An 18,355-nucleotide genomic window follows, 5' to 3' on the forward strand; every position below is an offset into this window, starting at 1 on the left:
TTAAGAGTACATTTCTGGAAGTAAAAAAATGATATCTCCATTCACTAATAGAATTGACTGCTTTGGAAATCAGAATTATGCAGATTCCTTTAAGCAATTGTGAATATTTTATCCCATTGAGAGCTTTGATAAAAAAGCAGCAATCCAGAAAGGAGTGAGGCAAGGCTGGAACTTGTCTCCCCTCCTTTTCAATGTTTATATAGAACAGGCAGTAAAGGAAATCAAAGACGAATGTGGGAAGGGTATCACGATCTCCGAGGAGAGGAAATCAAAACCCTGAGATTTGCTGATGATATTGTTATTTTATCTGAGACTGCAGAAGATCTGGAGAAATTGCTGAATACTATGGACAGAATCTTGGGTAAGGAGAACAAGATGAAAATAAATAAGTCCAAAATGAAAGTAATGGAGTGCAGTCGAACAAAGTCAGGTGGTGCAGGAAACATTAGATTAAGAAATGAAGTCTTAAAGGAAGTAGGTGAGTATTGCTACTTGGGTAGTAAAATAACTAGTGATGGCAGAAGTACGGACATAAAATGCAGACTAGCACATGCAAGGAAGGTCTACCTTAGGAGAAGAAATTTGCTCACTTCGAACATTGATATAGGAATTAGAAAGATGTTTTTGAAGACTTTCGTCTGGAGTGTGGCATTGTATGGAAGTGAAATATGGACGATAACTAGTTCAGAAAGAAAGAGGTTAGAAACTTTTGAAATGTGGTGTTGCAGAAGAATGCTGAAGGCAAGATGGATAGATCGAATTAGGAATGAGGAGATACTGAATCGAATTGGTGAGAGGAGATTGATTTGGCTAAATTTGACCAGAAGAAAAGATACTGATAGGACACATCTTAAAAGAACACCCAGGACTTGTGCAGTTGCTTTTTGAGGGAAGTGTAGGCGATAAGAATGGTAGGGGTAGACCAAAGTATGAATATGACAGGCAGATTAGAAGAGATGTAGGATGTAATGGTAACGTAGAAACAAAAAGGTTAGCACAGGATTGGGTGGCATGGAGCGCTGCATCAAACCAGTCTACGGACTGATATCTCAAACAACAACAACATGCAAATATTTTTAAGATAAAAAGAACACATGCATACAATGATTAACCAGCCAAACAGTTTCAACTAATGGTGAAAGGCAGCATTAACATAACAGAAGAAGCTAGGAAGCTTACAGTTTCATATGGCCTGTTCCCATTTCTTGATGGATGCAGTACTTTTGTATCAGTCTCTTGGCACAGGCCAGAGCAAAGTGTAGCTTCCACTGAAGTCCCAGTCTCATCCATGGCTGTGACAATATGGAAGTTGCTGGGGTATGGGTGGTGCTGAATAACGATATTCAGAGCACAAATAGTGTCTGAGTGTTATGAAAGGTGTTGCTCATAGGGTCAGTTGTATGCAGTGGCACATTCCGTCCCAGTGAAGAAAGCAATGGCAAACTACCTCACTCCTCATCTTGCCTAGCATGCCTCATTTGGACTCTGCCATTGGTTTTTGCTGTTTCCCTATAACTACATAGCCTTTGGTGGTGCTATTTGTGGATCCAACCAGCCTCTGGGCTGATGACCTAACAGACAGACATGACTTGATACCGTGATCACCACCACACCAGCTTTTGTGAGGAACCAAAGATGATAATCACTCAGTTAATATGTCGCTTTACATAAAATGTAACAGCAAGCCTCTGCTGTCCTTCACATCTTCTCAATAGCTTCTAGATCTTTCTCGTCGCGAACTACTACTCTCCGATTCATGTTGTAACCAGCAACCTCTGCTGTCTTTCACAATCAGTGTAACAGCTTCTCGATCCTTCTTGTGGCAGAACTTTTCTTCTCCATTGCGCATGCCTGCCCAAGTACTAGTTACATCATCTACCATGTATTTCAAGACCTTACGCCTCACTGCTTTGCATCCCATTGTGCATAGTGCTTCCAGACTGAGAAAGCAGCAGAGAGGCTAAGTTGGAGAGATCTTTCCCTGCACAGGGAATTTTAATTACCGTCTTTTACTTGGGCAGAAGGGGTTTCACATGTGAATCATCCTTTGGAAATTGCATGAAATAAATTTCATCTTAAAGCCCATATTGTTGATACTATAATCAACTGATTGAGAATCTCACAAATCCTTTGGAAATGTGTGAATAGGAACTTCAGCTTTTGCACAGTCAAGTTGGGTCATCAATTGTAAATGTTTTATACTATGAGCTAGTGTAATAATCAGATCTGTGAGAGTTGGTGTTAACCGATGGCGAGTGCTTCGAACAACTTTAAATTTATTTCACCTAACAGACATTTAATATTTTACTCCCCACTCAGCTTTGGTGCAATGTACTCCCCACTCAGCTTTGGTGCAACATAGCAAACAATTCACTTTTGGACTACTTGCAATATGCGGCATATTTTCAAGAGTTGCAATGTTGTACGAGTTAAAAGTCCCGAATGTGTTGAATTTAATCTTTCCTCCAGATGATTTATTGCCATTTTTAGGTTATGTATTCAGCCATGTTCATGATTCATGGTTTAAAATTCCTTTTAAGTCTCTTTGGGCATCTTGAAACTTTAGTACTATCTTGCTTTACTGGGATTATCATCATCTTTAAGCTGTAAGCTTAGTTATTCTCAGTCCATGCAGTAATTTGATTTGCTTAATTCATATTTTTACCTGCGAGTTGAATCCAAATCCCCTAGTCAGTTTCTTGTTTCTACCTTCTTTTTCGTATTTATTGGTGTGTCATTTTTCTCCTTAAAAAGAAACTGTTCTATTCCTGGAATTTGTGGTGGCAATCAAAATTATGTCATTGTAAAAGCTTTCTCTTATTCTTGTGTTTGCACTGGCTGCTTTATTCTTTCTCTTACGAAGCCCTCGCTTCGTAAAAATTCTGCCTTTGCTGTCTTAACTTGCCATTATTTTATTCTATTATGTACTTACTATTTCTATATGCTCAGATAGTATGCATCTTCCTTTCCAGTTATAATGTTCAGATTGTTAATTGGTTTCACACAGTTGTCATTAATTGATAGTTTGTTAAAAATATAGTCTAGCCGTAAATATAGTCACAAGCATTTGGCATAGACTGCAGAACCATCTTTCCAGGGAAAAAGCAAACCTTACACTGAAGGTTTGTCCTGACCAGTGTGTGTTCAGTGGTGAGAGAGCGGACCTTCTCCACTTTAGCTTGGAGTGGGGTGATTATGGCTACAGAGTAGTTGTAACTGCCTTGCTCAAGGTTGAAAAGTCACCAAATGAGATTTTCCAAATCCTGAAACAGCTAAAAAATCAACAAGAGATTCATCTACTGGACAGTACAGCGATTTACTAAGGCAGGTAGTGTAACAGATCGATTGGAGGGTTGGTCGTCCTTGCCATGTGAGAAAAGTGGCAGCCCGTACCTGCCAAAATCCCGCGCAAGAGCTCAACATTACACCACAATCAATATCCTGGGTATTTTCAGAAGATCTTGGGGTTAGAGCATATCGCTGGAACACTGGACATTTCCTGACACAGCAGCTGAAGAAGCAGAGGAAACTGAAATAAACGCAGCTCCTGCAGTGGTATGCCAACAATGGGTATCGGAAAATTCTCTTTACAGACTAGAAAGTCTTCACCACTGAGAATGATAGAGTATATGTGGCAAGTTCTCAGGAAGCTTGTGAGAGAGTTTCTGAGGTCCCGAGAAGTCACCATCCCTCCATGTTTCATTTCTGTGAAGAAGAAAAAACTGTAAAAACAAGTGCCAGGACGTAATGGAAACTGTTTAGAACCCTCTCATGAAAGATGTAACAGTATATTTAACAATGAGCCTGCACCAACTCATAAGGCAAGGATGACTAGGCAGTGATTGCAGGCCAATGTACCAGACTTCATCTCCACTTCTGGGTGGCCATCTGCCAGCCTTGATCGTAACCCCATGGACTTCAAAACTGTAGTCAATGCTAGAGGGAATGGTCTGCAAGAAAAGACACCCTTCGCTTGAAAGATTGTTTTGAAGCGTTCCTTGGTGGCGGTAGTAGCGGACTTCCCGACTGATAGGTCTGCGATAGATGAGACAAAGAAACCCCAAGCCTGTGTGCAAGCTAACAGTGGACATTTTGAAAACTGATTGGTGCAAACTATCAGTAATGGATATGCTAATATATTAAAAGGAAATTGAAAAATCTCAAACCATTTTTCACTTATTCACAAAATAGTTTGTAACAGTATTTATGGCTAGACTATGTATCTATTTCTAAGTAATGTCTCATTCAGTTTAGCCTCTCTTTCTCAACCCTACCCCTTTGTTACCTATGCCAACCTGCTCCCCTTTGCACATATAATGTTGACCTTGATGAATTGCACAAGTTCTGGACTTGTATTCTTTGACTACTTATTACCAATTTAACATTTATTCATATACTAATCCACATTTCTGCCTTGGGCCCAGCATCTTGATAAGCTCTGCTTTTATTTGAATGTGATTAGCCATAATATGGATAGATATTTCTGAACAATATGTAACACACGAAGCTGTAACAACAACAGAGAGAGTCACAAAAATATTCTGCAAATTATATCATTATAGTATAATGCATCTCGCAGTAAAACAATGGCTTCAGTAAGTTGTGTCAAGCGATCCACTATGGTAAAAGGTTCAACGAACACTTCAACCTATGAACTGAAGATACGAAACAGATGCTAAATATCAAGGTGGCGGTAAGAGTAAATGGAGTTTTCTCCAAACTGTGTCGGTATGACTGGGAAATAAATGTAGGGCAGAGCATTCCCCATCGAAACAGTAACAAGAGGTTATTTTAGATGGCTATGCTGACTGACCTCAACTCCTATGAATGAAGGTCACAATACTAAGCTTTTATTCATTCATTCATTCATGAAGTATTCCCTTAACATGGTATGGAGAAACAAGACAGAACTTATAACAGTAGTACTCCCTGTATCTAAGATAACTTCCTCCGTAGATAACAAAAGGCCAATACATTTTGGAATCTTGAACAATACTTACATCCAAGTACATCATTTGAAAGGACACCCCCTGTTAAGAGATCCCCCAATGAAGAGGTTGTTCTATACGCTATCCTGAATACGCATCACATAACAATATATTTCACCCTTACCATTTGCAAATACACCAGGAGCTCCAAAGTTTTATTCTGTTAAAGATTATTAAACAATTTTGGTAGAGAGGTCATCACTTTATCATCCATTTTCTTTTTGAAAGAACTGAGATTTCACAACATTATCATTCCAGAGCAAATCTATACCAAAATAAAATTACAGGAAAATTTAAGAGCAGGTTATGCGAACAAATTCTCAAGTTATTGCACATGTCAGCTGCAATGGCTTTACAAGAGGGCCAAATTAACCAATGTTAGCATATTTTGAATTATCATTTTATTGTTGATAATGCATACCAAAAATTCTTGCTTTCCTATATGATGGCATGATTAACTAAAACATATTCATTTTTTGGGGTTTACTGTGAAACAGTCAACTGCTTTCGTAAGCAATATTTTCTACTAATAAACACTGGTGGGCACACAAGTGCCTAGGAACTAAAACATGCACTATATACAAGAAACCATCACAGGATATACCCAGACACTATCCATATCTCTAGAAAAGGACACTCAAAGATTTAAAAAAAAAAAAGGGCAACTCCACCTCTGTTGACAAAAATACAAGATGATATCCTAAATTATCTATTCAATTCATCTAAATATATTATAACCTCCATGAGAGCTTTTGATGTAATCAGAAATTCCAACACAACGCATAAAAAAATCAATAGAATGCCGGAGAATTTGAAGTGGAAGAGATTTGAATTTCTTAATCATTCTTGTGTACATTCTTTCTGCAATCTAAAGTTGGGACATTTTTATAGCAAAATCTTTTTTCCACCAAATAAATTTGTTAAACCATTTATTACAGTTTATCATCATTTCAGTTCTCGAACCTCCAGCACAGGATATAACTCCTATCACACTGCCTCTCGACATATTATAAAAATTAAAAATACATTTCACAAAATTTCCCAATCATCAACTTCCCCTTTTGGATATACAGTATTTGTTTCCCTTTCATTTTTCCTTCAAAGTAGTAGTTATCTTTCTCCTCTCAATTTTTTCCATTCCTTTGATACAATATAATCATCATAATGAAATAAGATGTACAAACACAACATAATATAACAAAATATCTGCAGTCTAAATTTTCAAGCAACAATGCTTGGAATGTGCTACACAAAAGGGGTAAACAGTATTTTTGAGACAAACATTACCTGTACTGTTGGAAGCATTCTTATGAAATGAAGGCATTTAGTATTAATTGAAGCAAATACTGCTCTTGGTGATTAACAGTCTAAAAAATTGAAATAGTATTCACTCATAACCTGTGGCCAATGAGACAGTCCAGGGCAGAACAACTTCAGCAGGTCCAGGGACAGCTCAGAACTACTGTACTTGACACAATGAGAAATAGAAACTACTGCACTTGTGTGTTCTTCACATTTTATTTGCATTCTTCATCATCATATCTTATTTTATTTCCATAAGCAATAAGCAAGAACATGGATTTAAATTGATCTTTCAATTCAAGGATTTACCACTTGAAAGGACTTCAGAATGACTAGACTTATTGAATAACATGCATATAATATAACAGTTCTTCAGTTTTATGAGCAGATGTAACACTCAAGATTGTTACGATCTTTAATCACTACTGAATACAATATCTATTGTAAAAGTATGTTTCACTGGAACATAGTAATATTAAGGGTTTTTTTTTTTGTTTTGTTTTTTTGACGAGTTGCTTTATGTTGCACTGACACACACAGGTCTTATGGTGACAATGGTATAGGAAAGGGCTAGGGGTGAGAAGAAAGCAGCCATGGTCTTAATTAAAGTACAGCCCCAGCATTTGCCTGGTGTGAAAATGGGAAATCACTAAAAACCATCTTCAGGGCTGCCAACAGTATGATTAAGGTACATCAAAATTTACACAAACCTAAGGAGTAAGGAGACAAACTGCTCAACTGCCAGTAGACAGATGGCACGGAATGACATTAGCAAATTAATAAGCATGAGTGGAGCTTTTAAAGGAATGAAAGATCATAATATGTAGATAAAGCTCAGAGTTCAAGAAGACAGAGAGGGGGAAAAAATCATTTACAGGAAGAGGAATTAGGGATGTAATAATTTATCAAGGGAAATGTTCAATAAATTTCCCTAGTTCTTTGAAATCTTTTAAGAAAAGACTAGGTAAACAGCTGATAGAAAATCTGCCACCTGGGTGACAGCCAAAAATGCAGATCAATGATGACTGAGTCAAAGTATTGCTTCTCAAATAAAAGCCAACGGCCGTAGCCGTGTTGAAACACCGGATCCCGCGAGATCTCCAAAGTTAAGCAACATTGGGCGTGGTCAGGAGTTGGATGGGTCGCCACGCGCTGTTGGTGGGGGGTAAGGGAATGGAGGAGCGGAAAGAAACTGGCCACCCTACCGCACGTAAACTCCGGCTCAGGAACACCTCTGTGGAGGTTCGGACCTGTCTTCGGGCAGAACAACCCTTACCTATCTCAAATAAAAACCACTCTATTCAGATCAAGTAATATATCCCCAATTATTATTAGTACACTTTCCACCCCTCTAAATACAGACAAAATGAACCTAACCCTCATCTTCGGAATCCATCCCATGCTCTATTCAAGTTACTCACATGTAGAAAAATGACATGATTTAAAAAATTTTAACTTTATCTTACAAGATTGCAAACAAAACAATATTAACCTCAACACTGAAATCATCTAGATTCCAAAATATCAAAATCAATTCCTACTGATAAGGAATCAAAACACAAAACCAAGTAAAAGCCAGCTGGTTTGACAATTACAGTTTACTAAACAGTTACTTGCAACTTCGACCATCTTTGAAATAATGCTTATTGGGACTAAGCAAATAACATCAATTCAAAATGATGGTCATCTTAAGACTTGCCAACAAGTTGAATATTGCATTAGAGTTCAGATGGCATTTAAGAAAATTATTTATACCATTTTAAAATGAATATTTCATGTTAGATTATAAGTAACTGGTAAAATACATTACAAATTATAAGAGAGCTTTTGAAGTAATCTGAAATTCCAACACAATGCTGGTTTCTTGATGCTATCTTAGAATCAGTCTTTATATCAAAGATGCTAATAGTATATATGCTGGGTCATCATTTGATCAGTACTGTACTGTATGTAAATTGTTTTCTGGATTTGAGTAAACAAAATTTATAACTCTCAGGAATGAAACAGTGCTCGCTTACAAATGCTTAGATACTATCACAATGCTGAACAGTCTTAACGATACAGTCATAATGAGAATAACTTGATATTTATTTTTATATGATAAATACAGCTGGAAAAGGGAAAATAATGATTCTGAGGAATAAATACGCTACCTTTAAAGAAAAATCTCCTGAAAATGCAAATTTCAATAAAAATGCCAATGCAACATACTAGTAGATATATCGTTCTGTTTACAAATTATATGTAGTCCCAATATGTACAGGTACACAAAGAGTTATACATCAATCATAAGCAAATATTTTCAATAGAATATACAAAGAAAGGAAAATGAGCAATAAGTATTTCCTGTTACCAAGTTTGGTTCAAAGTAACCTGGAACTATGATGCTTTGTTCTGCCCTGAACTAACTACTCGCTTTTAAAACAAAATAACAATATCACAGAGATTAACACAAAACAAAACATCCGTAAAGACTACAGCATTTAAAGAACTGTGATTTCAGAAATTATTTATTAGGTATAGAAAACGAACTAAATCTACTATCCAGAAGCATTTAAATACACAATAGTTCACTGTAACATACTGGATCCATGCTTCAAAACAACTATGAAATTCACTTTGCTAGGCAATTTTCTTTTTTTCTTTTTTTTTAAGAATTCAATGGCAATCAGTTACAAGAACGCCAATAGCCGCTAGGAATTCCCACACTAGCATTAATGATGACTGGTTAAGTGCATTATTTCCCTCTGCCTTTACTAAGGGCTAAACCTAAGCCCACCAGTCCACCAATTGCCAGGACAGCTCCGCCAGCCAAAGCCATGCCGAGTAATCCCTCTGGAAAAATAAGTGCAGATGTTACAGTATTTGAAAGAAGAGAAAACTAATTTAAGAGGCATACAGTATTAGGGTGTTTAAGTTACAACATAATAGAAAAATGAGACAACTCCATGTCATCTCTAATTCAAAAAGAACTCAGGAGTAGAGCAGTTACAGAATAGACATTCCTAAGTACTGAATAGACTGATGTCTACATACAAACAAAATTCTTCGCAAGGATACATCACAGACCCTACCGGTATCATAAGGTTTGAGACTCACGTCAATCAATCGGAAGAACTTAATGCAGAGAACAAAATCTATGAACCTACTATTGAATAGTATATATCAGTCACTAGTTTGATGACTGGAGCGAGAGGTACTATCCTAACTTTCTGCAGACATCTGTAAGCAGTTTGGACTTCCAAAAACCTTCATCACTACCACTGCAATTAGTGCACTAAAAGGCTCAATCTACATTTTTTAGGAACAACACATATGGACCTTAAAAATTATCACAAATGTCTTTTTTTCTACTATTCAATTTCTAAAATGCATAGGTTCGTGCCTAACCAAAATTTGTATGCTACTCTTGTCTTTGTGGCAGCCTGTAAAATGCTGCAGGAAGAATTTAAAATAAAATAAAAAGAAGCCTGTATTCCTTTGAAACAACTGGCCACAGATTCTACAGAAAGTATGAATACATATACATTTAAAACATTTCTGGAATCTCTTCAATGTCTCAAGTTCAAACAAAAATCTAAATATTTTCTGAAAATGTAAATTTTAAAATAAAAAAATGTAGAATGGACAATCACAAAAGCTATATGGAACCTACAAGTCAATCTTGACAAACGATTGGAAATCAAAGCTATATAAAAATATAAAAAATAAAAAATGCCTAAGGTGGGGCTGAGGGATGTGATTGGTAGGTGACTGCTGGAGGGAAATATGGGGGTTTAGAGCACTTAATTTCTTTTTATTGAAAATAAGAAGTAACAGATCAAATAAAGGGTTTGTTTTTTCAGATATTTCATTAAGGTTGAAATTGGGATTAAAGAACTGATCCAGGTGAATGAAACAATTCTCCAAGATATTGAGCAGAGAGCCTTTATTAACCATTTGTGATTTTTAGATCCTGATCAATATTTGTGAATTTATGTTTTGAGTCCATCATATGTTATCCTATAGCTGAAAATCTATTATATATACATGAATTTTCATGTTCAAAGTACCTCGTGTCAAAGTTTCTACCTGTTTGGCTGATATAGGCAGACAGACAGCTACTACTTTTAAGCATATAAAAAAACCTGATTTATAGAATTTTTTATTATTATTACTAATTGAGTTTGTGCTGTGCGAAATTGATGCATTATTAGTGTCTGTTTTAAAAGATATTTTTATATCATGTTTTTTGAAAATGTTGGAAATCTGGTGTGCCTGTGGATTATTAAAAGTGAAAGTGGAAAATAAGGTTTTGTTAGTTTCTTTTCTTTAGTGAGAGTAGAAGAAAGTCGATGTTTGGCTTTATTTATTATTCCTTCAATGAAATGTTTATTATATCCGTTGGCCTTGGCTATGTTTCTGATGGTGTTTAATTCATGTATAAGATCTTTTTTTTTTGACATTGGGATATTGAATGCACGATGAACCATGCTTAGTATACAGCACGTTTATGGACTTGTGGATGTAAAGAGTCTTGATGTATGGTGTTTATGGTTTGTAGAAGTTTTCTATACATTTGTAGCTCAGGGAATTGTGGTGTCTTGAGATAGTTAAGTCTAAAAAAATTGATTTTATGCTCAGTTTCTGATTCTAGAGTGAATTTGATATATGGATCAAGTGTGTTTATATTTGAAAGGGTGGTGGTAGCGTTGATTAAGTTCTCATCCATTATAACTATAGTATCATCTACGTATCTGGCCCAAAAATGTTGTCAAAAATATTATTGTTAAAATTTCAGGTATGTTCCAAATAATTAAGGTAGATTTCAGCCAAGATTCCCAAGGCTGGTGATCCTATCGCTAGATCATTTTCTTGGTATATAGAGTTGTTAAAACTAAAATAACTGTTATTTAAAACAAAGTTTAAAATAGACGTAAATTCAAGAATTTCAAGTTTACTTAATTTACTGTATTTTGTCAAATTCTGTTGTATAATGGAGCGAATTTCAGATATGGAGATGCTGGGATACATGTTAATGATATTGAATGAATGGATGGAGCATTTAGGTTTGATTTCAAAAAGGTTGATTTTGTCAACTAGTTCTTTAGTATTTCTTAATAGATTTGTTGGCTATAAAATTGTAGTTTCTTTTTAACCCTTTGAGGTACAATTGATTTCCCACCTGCATCCTACACAGGTCCAATTTAACATCAGGCAAGTTAACCACATTATCAGCTACATTGTTTCAAAGTATGGTACTTCTGGTAGCATTTGTTCAGGTGTAGTCCTGGGTTCACTGGACAGGTCTCACAAAATAAAAGATGTTTTATTTCTGCCTCCTTTCGCTTTCCTGTCAGAACACACAGTAGAGTCTTGTCCTCTCAAGCATCTATGATGTGTAGCTTTCCGTTCAATCAAAATCCTTATCACAGCTGCTCCGTCGGCCGCGTTTATGGGCATTTTTGTTTGTAATGTCCTCAACAAGCCCCATGATAACTTGGTCCCTAAAAGTCTTGTGATTCACCTCGGGCTTATATTCTGAATTTTGTTGCAAATTATATAGGTGAAAACTATTCACCAATGCTACCTCCAGCACCCAGAAGTACAATTTCCTCCACCACTTCAGGCTTTTCACTATAAAACCGTACAATGACCAGTAGTGATTAGCACGATCGACCCCTCCCACCCCCTACATTACCGCTTTCACCACTATATTCCACCTCAATTTCCTCCTCCTCCTCCTCCTCACTCGAAATATCATTCTCAGATTCGGGAATACTAATGTCGCTATCAAAATCCATCAACAAGTCATCGTCAATATTGCCACTGTCACATAACTGTTCGTAAATATCGTCAGGCTCCATGCCGTGGCTGGTGGACGCCATGTTGATAACAAAAGTGAACACAGCAGTGACAGCGAAGAACTATCTCCAAAGAAAACACAATTAAGCTTAAAGAAATGAACAGCTAATGGCAATAGGTAATAGCAAAATGCCAAGACTGTATACTGCGTAAAGCTTGGCACCATTTCTGCTCCAGCATATGAAATATATAACCTTAAAGTTGTGTCGGACTAGGTCCGACATAAGACTGGAACTGAAAATTAACGATGTTGGACTGAGTCCGACATTGGACCCAAAAGGGTTAAGAATCTCTGAATGAACTGTGATGATATATATAAAGGACTGGGTCTGCAATTAACTATCGGTCTAATGGGGATGCCGGTTTTATGGATTTTTGGAAGTACTCTGGCCGTGGGTAGGCCAGGATTCATGTTGATGAGAGAATTACATAAATGTTCTGTTAATATGCAAGATGAATTTTTAGTATTTGTTTAAGTTGACGGAGTTTGATAGATCTTTCTTAATTGGAGTAAATGAACTATTAGAAAGGAATTGTTCTGTTTGACTTATATATTCATCTTTGTTGATAATGACAGAAGAATTACCTTTATCTGCCTTAGTTATAATAAGGTTATGATCAGTAATTTTCTTTCTGAGATTGTGAATTTGTTTATGTGTGAAAATATTATCTTTATTAATGTGGTTGTAATTATGATTAGTGGGAATATCATTATGTAATAGTTTAAGGAAGTTTTCTAATTTCTTTTTCGCTTCATATCCAACTTTGTCTTGGATACCGAGTGATAGTTTATTGATGGCTAAGTCAGGTTCTACTGTAGTGGTTATTACGTTGTCAATTATGTTAGGTTTAGGCCAATTCTGTTTTGGACCTTTGATAATTGTTTCATCCACGTGGATCAATTTATATTATTTTATTTTATTTTAAAATTTTAACGGCATTTTATTCTTCAGTTCATTCATATTTTCTTTTTCTTTTTAGGCCCCTATTGTCAACACACAATCAGGTTCAACTTGCATCAGTATAACTCCACATCCTAATCAAGAAATCTATTACAATGTGGCATCACCAGAACACTGTTTTATGTACAATATGCACATAATTTTATTTGCATAGCCACTAACGGAGTTTTATAATTGACAATTCGTTGTTTTGAACAACAGTTTTTACATATGATTTTAATTGGACTTCATGCTTCATATCATGTTCACACCGCACCATTTTAACATTGAAGATTGACAAGACGCTATCACGCCGCGTCACAGTATTCAAAGACTTTGCATTTACTTATTTTAATGTGTCCTTGCCTTATTTTTAATGTTATGTATTTGTATTTGTGACTGAAGATGTCCTATAAGAGGACGAAACATGTTTCACGAGTGTAATTTAATGTAGTCTTTGTAATAAAGACAATTACAGTATTGTAAAGGTGGAATTATAAAATCTAAACTTTCACAAGTTGAAGTAGTCTCATGGTTCTAATTGGATCATCCCTTGGTCGCCCCTTTTAGTCGCCTCTTACAACAGGCATTGGATACCGTGGGTGAATTCTTTGTTTGCCTCCCCACCCACAGGGGGTGTGTGTTTGGTCCGCGAGAGGTATTTTATTTCCCTCAAGTCCACCAGCAAGCCGGTTAGGACCCGCCCATCCGCCACCTGGGACACGCCACGTGGGAGTATGACCTCTCCCCCTGCTACGCCGCCTCCCTCAGGCGGACTTGCTCGCCAACCTCCTCGGCCACTTGCGGCTCTCGCCAAGAACAGGGCATATTTTTAAGTGAAGTGCACCTAAAATAATAGTGTACCGCATGGTGTGCTGAAAAAGACCAAGGCAATTTTTTATCTCCTTTCTTCAATCCGTAACAGTTTGTAACCCATATATTGATATGATTTTCTTTAAAAATGTTGAGAAAACTACCCTTTTTTTCCCCAGGAAATGAAAAGGTGAGATGGTGTGAACAGAGGATTATTTCATAATCCATTTTAGGTTTACTCTATTGAAGAAGTAGCTTTTTAGTTAGTGTAGCCATGACAATAAATCAACATTTGGTATTTTTCTCAAGAGTGGGTGCTGACAATATGCTGTCAATTAGTATTATAAATGATTTAGGAAGGGCCATACAAAAGTACCAGATAACTGTAAATTTCAAACAACTTTAGCAATACTGTGGACAGACCTATATGTTCCTATTCATATTTCTATCTTTCTATTAATGGTTTGTTTGCTCCTTTCCATTACATATGTGGACATTCTGTGTATAGAAATGAACAGACAAGGGCTGACAATTTTATTCGAGCAATAAATGTGGACCTGAGTGCAATAGTGATCTAACCAACCTTATCATGATTGGGATTTTTATAGGTTTTAAATGCCAAAGGGTCCATTTCTTTCATGTGCTAATGGTTGTTTTCATTGAAGATATTACAAGAACTTGAAATTCTGTACAAAACACCAATACGAATTCTCATCTCTTGTGCAATGGTGGTTTACTTGTAGGCAAGTGCTGCACTCTATGGGGACTAGCAGAAATTAATCACCTAATCTCTAACTCTTCCCTCATACACTTTAATGCTTGCTCACACCCACACTCCGTGCACCTCCATTCCTTAGCCATTACATCCATTACATATACGAGTCCAAGAAGAGAGAAAGAGAGAAAAGGAAGACTCAATTTGCTTTACGTCGCACTGGCATAGATAGGTCTTATGACGACAATCTGATAGGGCTAGGAGTGGGAAGGAAGCAGCCGTGGCCTTAATTAAGACCTGATGTGAAAATAGGAAATCACGGAAACCCATATTCACAGCTGCCGACAGTAGGGTTCAAACCCACAATCTCCCGAGACAAGCTTACAGCTACACGCCCCTAACCGCATGGCCAACTTGCCCGGTTCGATAGTGTGGAACACAAGTTTTTACTGTCGGGTCATACACTGACAGCAATTTTGGACTAACTGAACAAGAAGGTTATGGGTTCAGACCCCACTGGTGTCCAGTTGGCCATTTTTGTTCTGTACTTAACATTCTCCTTAACACGTACTAAATGTATGTAACACGACCTGATAGGTTGAAAATTGATTTCAATTACAATGCGGTCGTGAAAATTCAACATCCATTGACTTAGCCTTCAACGGGCGACTTAAATGCACTCTGCAGTGTGATGGCAGTAGTGGCAGACGTGTAGCTTAGAACCTTTCCAACAGAACAAAGATGACTTAGGCCACCATAGCTCAATTGGTAGAGCAACAGACACGAAATCGGGAGGTTGTGGGTTCGGATCCCACTGGTGTCCGGGTGGCCATTTTAGTTCTGTACTTAACATTCTCCTTAACACGTACTAAATGTAACACAACCTGATAGGTTGAAAGTTGATTTTGATTATCAATATTTTAAAAAATGGAAATTATAACACAGTATTTCTTTTTTACCTGATGAACGGATTGCCGCTGTAAAACAAAAAATTCAAAATTTTAAAATGTACAGAATGAAACAGTGATTTTCCAGAGTTTCCCCCCATTCCTTAAACGTTTTCAAAGCACACTTTGACAGAAGATGGATAAATACTTTACAGTCTGAAGAGATTCATGGTTTTTCTATTACAGGCGGCACCCGATAAATTGACATGATAGCCTTCAAAGACCACCGAAAGGGCTTTATAATAGATCCGACGATCAGATTCGAAACCTCTGAAACCCAACCCAATGAGATATATGAGGAAAAGAAAACAAACATATGAACCAACCATCCCATTCTATTAACAAGAATACCAGCTGGATGATATTGAAGTCATAGGTATAAATTGGCGCTAGAGGAACCATTCCTCTCTTTTTCGTCTAGTTCTGCAAATCATTTAACCTCAATCAGGCATTAATAAAAGAAATTGCAGTGATTGCCTTGAAATATTCCATCCAAATCCTGAAGAACCATATCTCCCAAACTTTTTAATGCAACAATATAGAGTATGTCAAATATGCTAACCAACTCGCAATTACTTTTAATATTCATTAAGAGTTATAAATTTCATGTTGTTGGTCCGTATTGAACTGAGAATAACATATGAGTAACAACACAGTAAAGGTTTCCACCTATTCAATACAAAATATATTCACAATATTTTAAAATTACATGGAACTAGTTTCAACCCATCTACGGGTCATCATCAGCCACATCAAAGCAAAGATCACTCTTGACGAAATCCTAAGAACATGTTAATTTTAACAGTAAGATTATTATGGAATAACAAGTGAATGTGGTAAATGGAAAGAGATGTTAGTATGGGACAGGTGAGTAATAGCTAATAAATATACAAGGAATATACATAAGAGGTTTCGAACAAAGTATAAAAGGGGGCTTAGTGTTGTAAAAATTATATAATCATGGAAAACACTAAGTCCTTATAATGAAGAATGCAATGTGAAATGACACATATAAAATTATATATGGCTTAGGAAGAGTGGAGGTGGTTTAGGAGGGGAAGAGGGCTTAAGGTGGGGTGTCTAAAACTCTGCTGAGCTTCAGTTTAAATATCGCCTGAGAAGTGAGCAACTCTGGATTAAATTGCTGGCTTGAGGGGTTAACGTAGATGGCAGTAAAGATCAAACTGCTTAGGAGCTGATAGTTTCTATTTTTTTTTGCTACTTATTTACGTCGCACCGACACAGATAGGTCTTATGGCGACGATGGGACAAGGAAGGGCTAAGAGTGGGAAGGAAGCAGCCGTGGCCTTAATTAAGGCACAGCCCCAGCATTTGCCTGGTGTGAAAATGGGAAACCACGGAAAACCATTTTCAGGGCTGCCGATAGTGGGGTTCGAACCTACTATCTCCCGAATACCGGATACTGGCCGCACTTAAGCGACTGCAGCTATCGAGCTCAGTAGTTTCTATTTTGACTCAACAGAGAGCATAAGGGAAATTATTCCTCACGCCAGTGACGCATAAATTGACAAGCTTATAAAATATTTGTTAGAAATATAGAAGGTTAGGAGGATTAAGCGAAGCAAACAGGAAGGAGGCTGGCATCAAAATACCTGTTACCAAACTTTTAGGAAAATGCAGGTTAATAACAATGGTTTGGACATGTTATGAGGATGAACAGAATGAGAGCAGCAAGGAATTACTTTGACAGAGAAAAGGCAGGCATTTATACAAGTGGAGATACATATATCCCCTAGTGCACTGTCACTGTATTATCGTACAAAGGAGGCTTGCAGTGGTGTCTCAATGGCACACTAGTCACCAGCATCTTGGTGAGTTGCAGCAATCCAACTGATGAGCCCACTGTCACAGTGCGGAAAAACACTGGTAATTTCACGATTGCAAAAACCTAAAGAACTAGAATACCAATTACTTGGTTAATTTTTGTTTTCCATACGTCATAAGCTTTCTCATCTGGTCGTAAAAAATAGCTACCAAGATTCATCTCACTTCATACCCGACCCTGCAGTTGAAACTAAAAAATCGCAACCAAGATTCATCTCGCTTCATACCCAACCCTGCAGAGAAACGAGACAAGGCTTGGACATACATATTTCAATAGCTTTCTAAGATTTTTCACTGGAGTTTTGGCAGAAATTTCTATTACCTTTTAAACATATTTTAATGCCAAATGGACTAACTGTCCCAATCGTTACAGTGGATCTTCTTGGCTAATATAAGATTAGATGTATTACCTGTATACATCTACCAAAGGCAATATCCAAGTAATAAAGTTTTCAAATGAACTGAAATTAGAAGAAATCCAGATGTTACAACTACTGTTGCAGATATCAGTTACCATACTACTACTACTCTCTCTCTTTCTTAGCATTAATCCTGACTTGCAGGGTCTGCTGCTTTGCTACATCTCCTCCATTTCTGTCTGTCATTGACATCTTCTGGTGTTAAGCCAACACTGTGCATGTCTGCCCTGATGTTGTCAGTCCATCTCTTTGCCGGTCTTCCTCGTGGTCTTGTTCCCTCTGGGTTGATGTGGAGCACTGTTTTAGCAACTGAGTCGTCCTGTTTTCTCATGACGTGGCCGTACCAGCGGAGACGGGCTTCCCTCACTTTGTCTATGATGGGCGCGACACTACTACTACTTAATGCTGTGTTGCTGAGTAAACTCTAAAGCTCCAGACTCCCTTATTGAATACTTCTAGGTTTCTCTTCTCAGCTTCACTATTTAACTCCTCTCCTGCACCACTAATTTCTCAATCTCCTCATTAAGCTTTATATCCTTTC

At 37.1% G+C, this 18,355-nt stretch overlaps 1 protein-coding gene across 2 annotated transcripts in view; it reads right to left on the reverse strand.

Annotated features, from left to right (window-relative positions):
* Window positions 1–18,355, reverse strand: part of LOC137501528 (mitochondrial fission 1 protein-like) — an 86,413-nt gene that overhangs the window by 18,573 nt on the left and 49,485 nt on the right. The window contains exon 4 of one of the 2 annotated variants that reach the window (XM_068228652.1): window positions 8,499–9,125. The exons of the other annotated variant lie outside the window; for it this stretch is intronic. Coding sequence (XP_068084753.1) covers window positions 9,028–9,125 — 98 coding nt within the window. The 3' untranslated portion in view covers window positions 8,499–9,027. Of the gene's footprint in view, window positions 1–8,498; window positions 9,126–18,355 lie in introns of those variants that run through there. 2 annotated transcript variants of the gene reach the window in all.

This window comes from Anabrus simplex, chromosome 7 (genome assembly GCF_040414725.1).
Source record: "Anabrus simplex isolate iqAnaSimp1 chromosome 7, ASM4041472v1, whole genome shotgun sequence".
In the NCBI taxonomy this organism is placed as follows: Eukaryota; Metazoa; Arthropoda; class Insecta; order Orthoptera; family Tettigoniidae; genus Anabrus; species Anabrus simplex.